A 15728-nucleotide genomic window follows, 5' to 3' on the forward strand; every position below is an offset into this window, starting at 1 on the left:
GGGGATACATATGCTCTGCATACTCCTGCCATCTATTCAAGGTATAGTGACTCTTTCCTTAATTGCAATGTGCATGGGCATTGGCTCCAGAAATGTACCAATCAAGCTCCATGTTCGTTGCCTAACAGAGCTTTATCTCTAAGGTGGATATTGTATCTAACTCCAGATTCCTCACTGCACACTCACCTCCCCTTTCTGAGAAGTTGCCTCATTTTACCATTTTCTAAGGCCCCAATTTGGAGATCTGCAGTCCGGTACCTCAGATGTTTTGTGCCCAGTGCCTGAGGGCGCCAAAAGACTTGTTGGACAGGCCACGTGAAGGGCTCGCTCCCTCCCCGCATGACAAGGCCCGAGCCCGGCCCTCCAGGTGTTACCCACAGAAACCACCCGCTCCCCGACTCATACGGGACTCCTGCTTCCGGACATCTCTGCATCATGGGCCCGAATCACTACCGGCCCCCTCGCCCGGCCTGGGCGCCATCTTGGACGCTGCACCACGAGGCCGCGTGGCCTCCGATCGACCCTAACCCTGGGCCTGGCCAGGCCCCGGCATCCCGGCACCACCATCCACCCAGGAGGTGAACGGACCACTTGGCAGGTCAATGGGAGAAAGAAGTGTCGATGGCTCTCCCCCGCCAGGTGCCGATCGCCCCCAGCTCCCCCAGGCGCTGGCTCCACCCCCCTGCTGGGTGTCTGGACTCCCTCATCCTGGGCCTCCCGACCTCCAAGTGCGAGGGTCCGGACCTCAAAGGGCGCCAGACCTATAACTGGGGCAGCTCCAGAGCAGGAAGGCAGTTGTATCCTGGAGTCGAGAGACGCAGTGAAGAACTCATCCTTGACGGACTACTGGCGCTGCCGTAGCCCTGCCTTGCGAAATACTGCCTTGCCTGCTGGCGCTGCCGCAACCTTCTGAAACCTTCATCCTCGTCGGGACCTGCTGGCGTGGCCGCGGACCGTTTGTAACTACCACCTTCTCGGGACCTGCTGGCTCCGCCGCAGCCCGATCATCTAGAACGCCGAGCTCGAGGATTGTGAGCTATCCCTCTTATCATCGCATCTACCAGATTGGTAACAAGACTGTCCCGCTACCCCTTTTCCCCAAACCAAGAGACTAGAGTCGAGGGGACCCCTGTGTCCAGACCTCCTTGTACCATTCCACCGTACTTCAGATTGCTTATAAAGAACGTTAAACCTTATTCCTGTGTGGTGTACATCTGTGGGGGGGAAGTTACTCGTCTGCACGATCGCTGGAGACGGCTCTCCCCGGAGACCTCTCCCCTTATCCTCGGCCGACCCTCCCGGTCCGTCTAACAAGACTCATTCTAAAAGAAACTGACATTGTTGCGAAGGGGTGATGCTTGTATGCTCCTCCCCTTCCCCCAGGGCGTGTGGGAGCACTGCTGTGAAAAATTCCGGATGCAGTCTGGTACGGGCGGATATTCTCTAGGCGAGGAATCTATAGTTATATCGTTTTATAGATATGAAGTGGCATCTCTTTAGTTGAGCTGTTTTTCTCAGTTATCAGCCAGCTTCATTGGTGTGTATCTTTTGTAGAATGTCTGAACTCATCATCATTAGCCTTTCAGCCTTAAATCCCTCACAAATTAGTAAAACTCTTTATGTAGATGTTCTTCTATCCGTGGTAGGTTATTGCTTAAAAATACGCTAGCTAACTCTTTTGTTCTAGTTTTCAGTCACTGTAAGATCCTGGATGTTCCTTTAAGACCCAATACAGATTTCTTTGATTTATTGGGCTAGAAGCTGCATCTAGACAAGGTGTTTGTTATCCAGGTCCAATGACCTCAAGCTCATTTTCTGACCATGTTCCATTTCTGGCTTTGAGAGAGCCCCTAAGCATTAGCACCCTAAATTGAATTGCCCCCTACATAAAAAAGGCAAGTCTGTAATTGGACTATATAGTGGCAACTAGACCTTAAAAGTTTCATCCCTACTAAAACTGGACTAGTATTGAGTGGTTTTTAGTGCAGTTGCTTTGCATCTTTATTAACCTTTACACAATAGAACAAATTGCAAGCACATGGAGAAAAGAGATATGCTCTCTGGAAGACCAAATGGAAATTAAATGTTTATTCTAAATGATCTCCTTCCCTGCAGATGAGCTGCTACAGGAGCAGCATACAGATGTAGACCAGTTCATCTCCTCCATTGTTGAGTCTCCAGTAGACGTCCAGGTGAGCTCGGAAGAAAGCGAAGAGCTCCCCCGGCCTGAAGATAAGAGCTTCCGTCCGTTCCAGGTGAAGTCGTACACCACCTTGGTGGAACCAGAAGGTAGGTGTGCACAACACGACTGCGCAATAATGGGGAAGTGTCCTACACATTGCCAAGAGCTCCCTGAGACAAGGCGAAAATGGGTCTTAGTGGGTGGTTTCACCATTTTAATTTTTTTGTACGTTTTTATTAAAGGTAATTTTACCTTCATCCAAAGTTAGAAGAAAAAAATGCTCTTAAGAGTGCCCATTTATAGGTCAGAGCAGTTATAGCCTATGTAGGCATTTGTTCTAGAAGGCATAACAAGGTACCGGCTATATTTTTCAAATGCTAATTGCGTATGACCTTATGTTGCCCATCTGTCAAAGAAATTGCACCATTTTGAGCTTTCCCTGATTTGAAGAGGGTAGCTGCAGATTGGATACTTGTTAAGAGCATTTGTCAATTTTCAGTGAGCAACTTAATCATAGAATTTGGTTATTGTTGTGTCCCTTATGCAACAAGTAAATGTTCCCTCTCCGGTGTCGGATGACACTTTGCCATGAGTTTTGAGATGTAGCTGAATAGATGTTAGACGGGATATGGTACCATTGTGATCCCCTCACAAGAACTTCCCTCTAAGAAGCAACCAAAAAAGGTAAACTGGACAGTGAGCTGTCAAAAGTCTTTTGACACCCCGAAAGATGCAATTTCAGACTAAGGATGATGGCCATACAAGCCTGTTGCTTTGCATAGCAGGAGGGTACTCCCCAGGAAATAGCATTGGAGTGCCATTGAGTGGGAAGCCATTGTGGTTTGGCCCCTAAAAAAGCTGAGACCATACCTGTTTGGTACTCACTTCCTTGTACAAACTGACCACATGCCTAAGATGTCTGTTGCAAATGAAAGGTGGAAATCCCAACTGTTGAGGTGGTTGTTTTCCCAACTGGGAATGGCCTTTACAGTGGAGCTCCGACCTGGGACTGACCATGCCAATGCAGATAGCCTTTCCGGGTTATTCCACTTAGACATTGAAGACTCTCTTGGCAAAGTTTAGTCTCATCCTCTTTTGTTTGGGGTGGGTTGTGTAGTAAAGTGCCCCTTTTTGACATGGTCACCCCCTTTTTTTTGCCTGGTATTTGATGCAACTTTGACCAAAGTGCGCTGAGTTCCTGCTGACCAGGTCCCCGGTCCCAGTGTTTTTCCCTAAAAACAAGGTAACTGTGCAATTGTTCCGAAATTGACAAGACCTTTGGCACCTCAGTAAGTCCCTAGTAAGTGGTACGCATGGTACCTAGGACATGGGTGCTAAAGTTGGTCCCTAAGCCATGCAGCTTGTATTGTACCACCCAAGCAACCCATTACCAAACTCCTGCAGACTGCCAGTGCAGGCTCCATGAAACTGTGCAGACAACAGTGAAAACAAAACATGGCACACAGTTTGTGCCATGCCCCCAGACACTGTATTAAATATATGTAAGTCACCCCTACAGCAGGCCTTACAGCCGTACGGCAGGCTGTGTTGTGTTACATGTGCAGTCATATCACCATGAGCAGCTATGCCCTTGTGCTGTCTAGCTCAATTACTAGATAGTATATGTGAATGAGCACTGTCATTACACGTTTCACAGCTTATGTGATGGCTTCAATGAAACCTATGGTGTTTGTTATCAAACACCTTATCTTAATAAAGCATTGCTGATGACAGTAGTGTATTTATCTGAAAGAGACACGTTAGTGATAGATTCCTTACCTTAGAATATCCCCAGGCGTCAGACTGGATCCGGAAAGTTTTGCGTAGCAGTACCCTTGCGCGTCGGTAGGCTTCGTCTGCGGCTCCGCGTCCGTCGTCGGCGTCGTGGGCGCCGTGATGACGTCGTCGGAGTACTTAGACGCCGCCTCCGCGTGCTGACGTCAGTTCTTCTTTTTTCCGCGCCAGCCAGCGCAGATATGGAAAAAGCAGTTCCCTAGTCATTTTTTGACTAACTTTTTGGATCTTTTGATCTATTTCGAAGTCTTCACGACTCCGACGGTGCCGTTAGGGATGCCCGGCTTCAAGCACTGCGACGAGTGCGAACGCCTCATGTCGATTACGGATCCGCACCGCCTGTGCCTGACGTGTTTGGGTGTCGACCATGACGACGAGGCCTGCTCCGACTGTCGGGCCCTCTCGAGGAAGGCCAGGCGGGAGCGGTCCCGCAGGCGACTCGAGATCCGCCAGTCGGCCCCGCGCCGTGTGAGGTCCCGGTCCCACGGGAGGTCGAGGGACAGGTCGCGGGGGCGGAGCCGTCACAGCTCCGGGAGTCGGCGCCACTCCTCCGGGTCCAAGTCGTCCGGTAAGAAGCATAAGAAGTCGAAGAGACATCATCGCTCTTCCGACTCCCCCCGACGCTCGCGCGATGCGGCCGGGGGTTCGGGTGACACCGCCCACGTGGCTCCTCAGGAGTCGCGGGCGCCGCGTTCTGCTCCATACCCCCCGGTCCCTGGGCTGAACGCGACGCCGGAGGAGATGGAGCGCTTCCTCATGGCCATGAGGTCCCTTTCTTCTCCGACGGGTTCCGCGGCGCCTTCGGGCCCAGCGAACCCGTCTGTGGGCCCTAGTGGGTCGGGGCTGCGACCCCGACGCCGTCGGGTGCTTCGGCCTCGACGCCGCCGGCGTCTTCGGCGCCGGCACCGCAGGGCTCCACGATCCCGACGCCGCCTCTGCCCTCGGGCTCGGCGCCACAGGGTTCAGCGGTCCCGGCATTGTCGGTGCCTTCGGGCCCGACGCCGCAGGGTGCCGTTCGGCCCTCGTCGGGCGCTGGATCGTCCCCGGTGGACCTTACGACCCCCCCGGGGTCGGTCCGTGTGGTGTCCCCTCCGGCGTCGGCCTCGGCCGACGCCGTCCCCAATGCCTCCTCTCTATGGGTTCCGGCGTCGGGACGGAGCCTGTCGGCGCCGATCTCGACGCCGGTCGGGGAATTCCATCCCTATGATCCATCCTCATTCACTTACGACCCTGAGTCTCAGGAGATGGGGGAAGAGGAGGATTAGGAGGGGTCTGAGGACCCTCTGACAAGGGAATGTCAGTCTAACATGGACTGGACAGGAGACCTTGGGGAGGCCAGTGGCCTGGACACCTCTCCAGACCCTGGATTCGTCTCTCCTCCTTCCGTGGCTTCGGAGGAAGGCGCGACATATAGTGTGGTGTTGATGAGGGCTGCTAAGGCGTTGGGCCTTGAGCTCCCCGTCGCGGCCGTGAGGACTAACCTCCTCACTGAGATCCTTAAGCCGCAGTCATGCTCCATGGAGCCTATGCTGCCGTTTAATGAGGCCTTGTCGGACGTTCTTTTGGGCACTTGGTCCAGGCCCGCTACAGGTTCGCCTGTAGATAGGAACGTGGCCAGACGCCACCGCCCGGCCCCGGGCGACCCATGTTTCCTGTCCACCCACCCCACCCCCGAGAGTCTGGTTATCCAGGCCTCTAACTCCCAGACCGCCTTCCCGACGGCTCCCCCCGATCGGGAATCCAAGAGGTACGAGGCCTATGGCAAAAAGGTGTTCTCGTCCCTCAGCTTGGGACTGCGGTCTTCCAACACCGCATGCCTCTTGGGCCGTTACACCCATTCTATATGGGAAACGGTGGCGGAATTGCTGCCAGAGTGTCCGTTGGAGGTACGGGCCAAACTCGGCCAAGCCCTAGTGGAGGGCCGGGACGCAGCGAAGTATTCGATCAGGTGCGGACTGGATACAACTGACTCGCTGGGCAGAGCGATGGCTACGACGGTGGCGATTCGACGCCACGCCTGGCTGAGATCCGCCGACTTCTCGGCTGATGTCCAGAATACCCTCATGGACATGCCGTTCGATGGCCGTCGCCTCTTTGGCGACAAGGCAGACCACGCGCTTGAGCGCTTTAAGGACTCCAGGGCTACGGCCAAGTCCTTGGGCCTCTCGGCCCCGCGCCAGCAAGTGGGTGCCTTTCGCTCCTTTCGTGGCCAAGGAAGGGGCGTCCCCACGCGTGCCGCCAGCCACTCGCCGCAAACTGTCGTCCAGCGCGGCGGCGGCCGTGGAAACCGCCGTGGAGGCGGTCGGGGAGGCAAGCGGAGCCAGTCCACACCTGCCCCCGCAGCATCCGCCTCTAAACCCTCCTAGTCCGTGCTTTTTGGCCCATGTGACGCCAGTGGGGGGCAGGGTTCGCCATCACCACTCTCACTGGCGCACAGTCACTTCGGACAGGTGGGTGCTGCAGATCGTCCGAAGGGGCTACTCCCTCCCCTTCGAGACGACCCCTCAAGCCATGCCACCGCAACACCACCGCGTATCGGGGGATCATTTGCGGCTCCTGCAGGAGGAAGTTTCGGCCCTCTTGGCCAAGGGGGCCATCGTGCGCGTTCCAGAAGTAGGTCGTGGTTGCTACTCCCACTACTTCCTGGTACCCAAGAAGGGCAAAGGGGGCCTACGCCCTATCTTGGATCTGAGGAACGTCAACGGCTTCCTCCGGAAGGAGAAGTTCAAAATGCTGACACTGGCTCAGGTCTTGGCTGCCCTAGACCCAGGAGACTGGATGGTAGCGTTGGACTTGCAGGATGCGTATTTCCACATCCCCGTCCTGCCGGCCCACCGGCATTACCTGCGGTTCACGGTAGGCCTCGAGCACTTTCAGTTTACCGTGCTCCCCTTCGGCCTTACCAGCGCCCCACGGGTGTTCACGAAGGTAATGGCGGTGGTCGCAGCTCACCTGCGCAGGTTAGGGGTTTCAGTCTTCCCCTACCTAGACGACTGGTTGTTGAAGGCGGGCTCGCCCCAGGCAGTCGTCAACCACCTCCAGACTACGGCGGATCTCCTGCACCGGCTGGGATTTTCCATCAATGTGCCGAAGTCACACCTGTGCCCCTCTCAGAAGCTCCTTTTCATCGGAGCAGTTCTCGACTCGGCGCAGTTTCGGGTTTATCCGCCCGAACAGCGGGTTCGGGATATACAGGCCCTGATTCTGATCTTCGGGCCGTTATCCCGGGTTTCGGTCAGGTTGACGCTGCGGCTTCTGGGGCTGATGGCCTCCTGCATCCTTCTGGTGCATCACGCACGGTGGCGGATGCGGGCTCTGCAGTGGGACCTGAAGTTTCAGTGGGCCCAGCACCGGGGCAACCTGTCCGACCATGTCCTGATCTCGGAGGGCACTGCGAGACAGCTGCAGTGGTGGCTCACGGACCGCGATTGGGTCAGCGGCAGATCCCTCTCCCTCCCCCAACCGGAGCACGTAGTTGTGACGGACGCGTCCCTTCAGGGCTGGGGTGGCCACTTGGGAGAGGCGGAGATCAGAGGACTCTGGTCTCCGGCGGAGTCCCGGCTCAATATCAATCTGTTGGAGCTGCGGGCGATTAGTCTGGCACTGAAAGCATTCCTCCCGTCTGTCCGAGGGAGTGCAGTGCAGGTGTTCACGGACAACACCACCGCCATGTGGTACTGCAACAAACAGGGCGGTGTGGGGTCGTGGACCCTATGCCAGGAGGCTCTGCGCCTCTGGCAATGGCTGGAACATCAGAACGTGACTCTGGTGGTTCAACACCTGGCAGGTTCTCTGAACGCCAGGGCGGACGAACTCAGCCGTCGGTGCTCGATGGATCACGAATGGCGTCTGACCTCGGACGTGGCGCAAGGCCTCTTTCTGCGTTGGGAAGAGCCTTGGTCAGATCTATTCGCCACCGAAGAGAACGCGCAATGTCATCAGTTCTGCGCGTTGGAATTTCCAAGGCGGCACTCGCTCGGAGACGCTTTTCGTCGCGAGTGGAGCTGCGGTCTGTTGTACGCCTTTCCGCCTATACCTCTTCTGCCCAGAGTGCTGAAGAAGATCAAGCGCGACCGGGCACAAGTCATCCTTGTGGCTCCGGACTGGGCACGAAGGTACTGGTATCCCGAGCTACTCAGTATGTCAGTCGATCCCCCGGTTCGTCTGCCTCTTCAGGAGGACCTTCTGTCGCAGCAGCAGGGGACGGTCCTCCACCCGAACCTGTCCAGTCTCCACCTCCATGCATGGAGATTGAGCGGCGACAGTTGAGGCCATTTGACTTGCCTCCTGAAGTTTGCAACATCATTCTGGCAGCCAGGCGTCCCTCCACAAAAACGGTATACGCCTGCAGGTGGAACAGATTTGTGGCATGGTGCACAGCAAAGGCTGTGGATCCTCTCAATGCCCCTCTCTCTGAGATTCTTCTCTTCCTTCTTTCTCTTGCCCAGCAGGGCTCTGCTCTGGGCACTATCAAGGGCTATCTTTCGGCTCTTTCAGCCTTTCTGAGGCTGCTTGACCAACCTTCCTTGTTCAAGTCCCCTATAGTAAACCGATTTCTGAAAGGCATCACTCATACCTTTCCTCCTGTTCCTTTTGTGATGCCTCAGTGGGACTTGAACCTGGTTCTAACATTTCTGATGTGCGCTCCCTTTGAGCCACTTCATAACTGTCCACTTCGCCTTCTTTCCTTGAAGACTGCCTTCCTGGTAGCCATCACCTCTGCCAGGAGAGTGAGTGAGCTCCAGGCCCTCTTGTAAGCCTCCTTTCCTTTCAGTCCATCCGGACAAGGTTGTTTTGAGGACTAGGCCCTCCTTCTTGCCTAAGGTGGTCACGGCCTTCCACATGGGGCAGTCCATCACATTGCCCACCTTCTTTCCGCCTCCGCACCCCTCGAGAGAGGAGGAGAGGCTCCACCGTCTGGACCCAAAACGTGCGCTCTCGTTCTATCTGGATCGCACACGCCAGTTCCGGGTGGATGATCAACTCTTTGTTGGGTACGCGTGCGCTAAGAAAGGGAAAGCGGTGCACAATAGGACCATTTCTCGATGGATTATCATGTGCATCCAGGCGTGTTACTCCTTGGCAAAGAAGGAACCACCTGTTGGGCTGCGGGCTCACTCCACTCGAGCCACGGCCACTACAACTGCCTTGGGCCGAGGTGTGCCCTTGCAGGACATTTGCCAGGCTGCTACATGGGCTTCGTTGCACACGTTTGCGAGGCACTACTGCCTGGACAGTCAAGTCCGGAGGGATGGCTACTTCGGCCGTTCCGTTCTCCAGGACTTTCTGGTGTGAATATTGGTTCGCAGACCCACCACCACGGGGATGGTATTGCTGGGGTATCTATTCTAAGGTAAGGAATCTATCCCCAACGTGTCTCTTTCAGATGCACAAGTTACTACTTGTGTAACGATATATCTGTAAGAGACATTAGTTAGTGATAGATTCCTTACCGACCCACCCATCCTCCCCGTTCTGCGAACCGATATCTAGGGTTAAGGTCATCCCCTTTCAGGGCCCTAGTTTCTTGGCACCAGTGTCGGTTTTTGTCATGGCTCTGCGCTTCTGGCGCGGAAAAGCTGTGGCTAAGAACTGACGTCAGCACGCGGAGGCGGCGTCTAAGTACTCCGACGACGTCATCACGGCGCCCACGACGCCGACGACGGACGCGGAGCCGCAGACGACGCCTACCGACGCGCAAGGGTACTGCTACGCAAAACTTTCCGGATCCAGACTGACGCCTGGGGATATTCTAAGGTAAGGAATCTATCACTAACTAATGTCTCTTATCGTTACACAAGTAGTAACTTGTGCATTAAGGCATGAACTCAGAGGGCACCTTAGAGGTGCCTTCTGAAAACCTACCAGCTTCTAGTGTGCTGGCTGACCGGTAAAGAGCAGCCTGCCACCACAGACAACTTTCTGACCCCCTGCAGGTGAAAGCCCACGCTCTCTGAGGGCAGAAACAATTCTTGCTCTGGCCGGAGGTGTTGTCACCTCCTCCAAGTAAGATGGCTAATAATCAGCATATCAAAGCAGAAGGCTTCAAAGGCCTCTGCCGCCTTTGACATGCGACCCCGGCTTCCCCCTGCCCAGGACCCATTTGGCACCAGGACAGGCAGGAAAATTAGCTAGTCAGGAGGCGTGTTCGCTGTCCGACTTGTTACACCCCAAAAGTGAGCTACCTGAAGTGAACACAAAAAGGAGAACTCCAGCATGATGGTTTTTGGTTCAATTAGATACACTGGGTCAAGGTTATACCCACTCCCCACCCACAGGAAGTGGTCATATAGGGGGTGTAGGCACCCCAAAGGTAAGTAGCCCATTGGCTACTAGCTTACACTCCCTTTAATGCCCCTAAGTTAAGTATTTTGGTGGCACACCTGACAATAGGAACTCCTATTCGATGGACACAAGAAGAGGACAAAGAACAGCAAATAAAGCGAGAACTGAGGATCAACTGTGGACTTTTTGCCACCAAAACCTTCCTGCACCTGTTCCGACAATAGAAGCTTGTTTTGCAGCTATGCATCTGCCAAGAACCCCAGTGGGCTGCCAGCACTTTGTAAATTGCCAGCGCTCTCCTTTGGAGTAGAGGAGCTACTCCACTGCACCTTTTAGACACCAAACAGCAAAGTCCGGTCTACCGTTCTGATGCCCCCCGGTTTCAGCGAAGCAGCAGCCGCGCATGAGGTAGTCGTGCTCCAGAAGGTCAGATCTGTCACTTCTACCAAGTGAGAAGACACCAGAACCAACTGGAGCTGCACATCACCAATACCCCTGGTACTGGACCCCTTTAAGCAGCCAAAGCCTGTTTGAGTTCAGTTCGGACTACAATGAGCAGCTGTGGAGTGACGTCAGCACCTCAGAGACCAATTTTGAGTGGCCCAGCTGCCCTTAACCAGCGAGACCGACAACCTTGAGCGCCCGTGACTCACAAGCCTGGCAGACCTAACCACTTTGCACCCGAGCACCCCAGCACTGTGCGTCCTTGCTCCCAAGGCCCTCGCAAACCAAGCCCCCCTTTGGGAGCTCCAGACTTGTCCCCAAGTCCCCCCCCAGCAACCGGTTTCTAGGTGTCCCTCTCCTCTCTCCTTTGGTGTAGCATGCAAAGCTGCCAACCCAACCAGCTCCTATGCTCCCGTACACCCCAGGGCAGGTAAAGACTAACTGCCGGTGGTTCTTTGGACCTTGGCCCCCTACCATTTAAGTCCTGAAGGGGACCCCTGAGAAGCTATTGCTAAGTAACTGTATCCAATAAATGCCTTTTCTTCCATAAGAAAGCATTACCGCATAAAGACACATTTAAGTGAATATTTTACTTGCCTGTAAAAATCTATAACTCAAAAAGTACTTGCTTGATAAGATAGTTCATGGTGTCAAAATTTATATTAAAATGTGTTATTTTTTTCTAAATTAGTCTCGGATTCATTCTTGAGTGTGTGTCTTATTTATTGCCTCTGAGAGTACAGCAAATGCTTAGCACTACCCGCTGATAACAATAAACTGTTTGCCCACACTACCACAAAAGAGAGCATTTGGATTTGCTACTAGTGGCTCTGTAAACCAATAAGAGTTGCCTGGACTCTGCAAAGCGTACCTCGTTTTGGTGCACTATATAGAGCCAGCTTTTTACATTCTGTCAATCTGGGGTCTAGAATGCTATCTTTTCTTTTGCTCTGGGGGTCAGACCAATCTGCCAGTATCTTAATGTCAAATTAAAGGTACTGAGAAATGTGGCTGCCCCTAATCATTCAATCAGATCATCAGCTCTTAGTAAAGGATTTGCATCTGTCTTGGTTACAGCATTGAGACCTCTATAGTTCACACAAAACCTCAGCTCTAGTTTATCACCATTAGAATGAGGCTTGGGTACTAAGACCAGTGGCCTAACCCAGGGACTTTCAGGGGCCTCAATAACCTCTAACTTAAAAATCTTGCTGACTTCAGCCCTGATGCTTTCCTTAACTCGGTCAGAAAGTCTGGAGGTTTTTCTTTTTACAGAAGTGCTGTCTCCAGTGACTACATGATGGGTACAGTAAAATCGAATTTGCCCTCAGGAAAATGTTGTGCTACCAACAAACCACTTCATTACTATACACAAAGATCTTCATCCAAATACCTCAAGGCAGCAAAGACTTTTTCTATCAAACTAGTCCACCACAATTCGGAAAAAAGTATAGTTTTTCATAAACACCATATGCATTTAAAAAATAGATACAAATACTCCAAGGATCAAATCACCCTCATATAAGTTAAAACATTGTTATACATTGACATATTAAAATACGGCACAAAAACACATAATTCAAACATAAAAAATGTAAGTCTAGAAGATGGAGACACATTTAAGACAACAAACACTTTTCTATTTTACAAATACTGATCCACCCAGACCATTATCCCCGATACATGATCTATTGGAGGGATAAACATGTATTCTATTGAGAAATTACAGCAAATTCGGTAAAACAAGAGCGTCAACGCTTTTCGGTGGGCTTCCTCAGTTTTAGCCACCTACCTCTGGACAACAACGAATACTCTCCTACACAGTATAGTAAGAAATGCAAAAACCTGTGAAGTAGAAAATAAAATGGATGCACCATATATGCATCTAATAAACACATTTTTTTTAAATTTTATTTTTTAAGGACAAAAATTATTGCCTGATTCAGGGTATGTTTCCACAAAATTTAAATCATACCCACTGGGTGCCCTTATATTGCAGCTTGCCCAATACTGTTGTGGCACCACTGTTCCACTCATCCATCAAAGATCCTATCGTTTATCCAACTACCATTCCTTTGTGACGTACCACTTCAGCATTCTCTCCATTCAGTACACATCCTCTTCTTTGCCCAGAGGTATCATCATTAGGGGCACCATGCAGCTCCTTATGGGTGTGTACCTTCACTGGGTCATTCCCCAGTTAACCATTTAAATGGAGTCATTCCTATTATGATCTCATTAAAGCACTGCTACCAGGCGCACGCCATTCAATCCACTCCTCTTACAACCACCAGGCTCAACATACTCCGTAGCATCATGCCCCCACTCCTCGGTGCATGTTTCACAAGTCCTTCCGAGGGCCTCTATTCAATTAGTTAAGGTCCCTTACTGAATATCATGGGTACAACAGTGTGTCTGCCCAGGGGTTAAGGAAAAGAGCCCAGCCTACTGCTCCAGGACATGCCTGCAGTCAGTTTGCTGTTGGGCAGAGCGGATGTCTGAGTAGACAAATCATTCCACTGACCCATCATTTGAGCTGTAGGAGAGGTGGTCATGGAAGTTCATTCCCAGCTTCCCAATCCTCATCAGTGACCATCACCATGGCCACATCAGCCCTGTCATCGAAACGTTTCAGGTGATTTACAGGAGGGTCCTGTAGGGGCTCCTGCAAGTGCCTAGGTCAACCAGATAAGTAACCTCACCTTTCCTCTCAAGGATAGGGTAGGGTCCACTTCATTTGTCCTGAAGGGGTCTAAGTGCCACAGACTCCAAGACCCCTACCTTCTTCCCTGTTTGGAACTCCACCAGTGCAGCCTTTTGGTCATACCAGAGCTTCTGGAATCATGGCTTGCCTCAAGGTTTTTGGTTGCTTTACCCAAGTACTCCGCCATTATTGAACGTAGGCCAAGCACATAGTCCACAATGTCTTGCTTAGGCTCTTTGAGAGGTCTCTTCCAGCCTTCCTTCGCTAGACATAGTGGTTCCCTCACAGGATGACCAAACAGAAGTTCAAAGGAACTAAAGCACACTCCCTTTTGTGGCACTTCTCTATAGGCGAAAAGCAGGCATAGCAAAAGGACATCCCATCTCCTGCTCAGTTTTTCAGGGATTCCAATAATCATACCTTTCATGGTCTTGTTGAATTTCTCAACTAGGTCATGGGTCTGTAGGAGGTATGGGGTGGTAAACATTAATGCCACCCCACACTCTGCTCACATGACTTTTGTAGCCAGACAGGAAATTTGTACCTCTGTCTGACCCGACCTGCTTAGGAAAGGTCACTCTAGTAAGGATACTGATGAGGGCCCTGACAATTGCAAGAGCAGTAACAGTCCTTAGGGGAATTGCCTCAGTATACCTGGTGGTATGATCCACTACCACCAGTATAAATCTGTCTCCTGATTCTGTTGTCAAGTCCTACCCTTTCCAAAGGCACCCCAACCAATCAAAGTGGAATTAAGGGGGCCTTTGGGTGGTTACCTATATTGCCACTGGTTTGACAGGCAAAACAAGAGTTGCAGAACTCCTTCACCTTCTGAGACATACCTGGCCTGTAGAAGTGGGTGACTAACCTACTCCTGGTTTTTGTCTGGTCGAGATGTCCTGCTAAGGTGTCATGTTCTAGAGAGAGTAAGAACTCCTGAGACACTACCACTCTTCTAGTGGCACCAGGCTTGGGGCCTATGGCCTCGGTATACAGAAGTCCTTCTTCCCAATAGGTTCTGTAGGAGCCACTGACATCTCCTTTTTCTTGGTCAGCAACTTGCTGTCTCAGGCTCTCAAGCGTTTGGGATAGATCTTCTGTCCCTGGCACAGTTCTTCCCTAGCGGGTCGGCCTAGGAGTTCTGTCGTGCAAGACCAAAAGTTCCTGGGGAACAGTTCCTTCTGGCATGGAAAGGTCTCCCTGAAGAGAAGGGACCTGAGCTTGTGGCTAATCAGAAGTTAGTTTTCCAGACTTCTTACCTTTTCTCTTGGCTGATTGGACCATTATTCCAGGCTCAATTTCCTCTTTCACCCTGGACCTTGCTTTGTGCTCTGGGTTTTATGCACATCCATTTAGGTATTCCCAGCATGGCTGCATGGGACTTGGCTCTACCTCAGGCCATGCTAAGGGCTCCAGGTCATTCCCTAGCAGACACTCTACTGGAATTGCAGAAAACACAACCACCTTCTTTTGGCCAGTAACCCCTCCCCTTTCTAAGGATGCAATAGCCATGGGATGGACCTTAGTCTGGTTATCAGTAGTGATGACTTGATAGGTCTCTCCAGTCAAATGCTGCTCTGAGGATATCAGTTTGTCAGTCACTATAGTGACACTTTCACCTGTATCCCTCAGAGCTTCCACTCTAACCCCATGTGGTTGCTGTCTGTATTTTTCCAGAAAACTGGGCCAGACAGCCAGTACAGCTAAAATAACTTCACCCACTGAGACTAAAGTGGCTTCAGTGTGCTCCCTGACCTGGTCCAGGCACACCAAGGATCCCATCTGCAGACTAACCAACCCAGTGGTAACTGGGGGTGCACTAGAGGAAGCGTTTTTGGGACAGGCTGAGTTCCCCTTTCAGTGTCCATTGGCTTTACAATTGGAACACCAAGCCTTTTTGGAATCCCGGTTCTTACCCTGGTACCCACCCTTGGATATTGAAGTGTTTCGGGCCAACCCTACTGAACAGATTTATGGGGGCCTTTAGAAGACTTCCTACCTTTTTCCTTACTGTGACGCTTCTTTTCTGTAAGGGGTATTAGTAACACCTTTTTTGGGGGGGCCCTGTTTGGAACAGCTTTGAATTTAGGATCCAATTTCAACTCTTTCATGCCCTCCTTGGCATTGCACAGACACACTCATCCAAATCCTGAATGTGTTTACATCGAATATTTAGAGAAAGTGATGTGTTTTTTCAGTATTGTAACACAGCAGCCGTTCACTTATAATACTGCAGGTAATCTTTGTGACACCCTTTCATTTCTCATATGTGAGGTCCTGTTTTAAGCCAAAAGAAACTTTTTTTTTAATGGATGTTGC

General features: G+C 51.8%; 1 protein-coding gene across 10 annotated transcripts in view; it reads left to right on the top strand.

Annotated features, from left to right (window-relative positions):
* APLP2 (amyloid beta precursor like protein 2) overlaps positions 1-15728 on the top strand; it is a 640140-nt gene that overhangs the window by 523612 nt on the left and 100800 nt on the right. For all 10 annotated transcript variants that reach the window (XM_086956906.1, XM_086956911.1, XM_086956909.1 and 7 more), the window contains one exon: positions 2116-2289. In XM_086956906.1, coding sequence (XP_086813032.1) covers positions 2116-2289 — 174 coding nt within the window. The remainder of the gene's footprint in view (positions 1-2115; positions 2290-15728) is intronic.

Source organism: Lissotriton vulgaris, chromosome 2_1 (genome assembly GCF_964263255.1).
Source record: "Lissotriton vulgaris chromosome 2_1, aLisVul1.2, whole genome shotgun sequence".
Classification (NCBI taxonomy): domain Eukaryota; kingdom Metazoa; phylum Chordata; class Amphibia; order Caudata; family Salamandridae; genus Lissotriton; species Lissotriton vulgaris.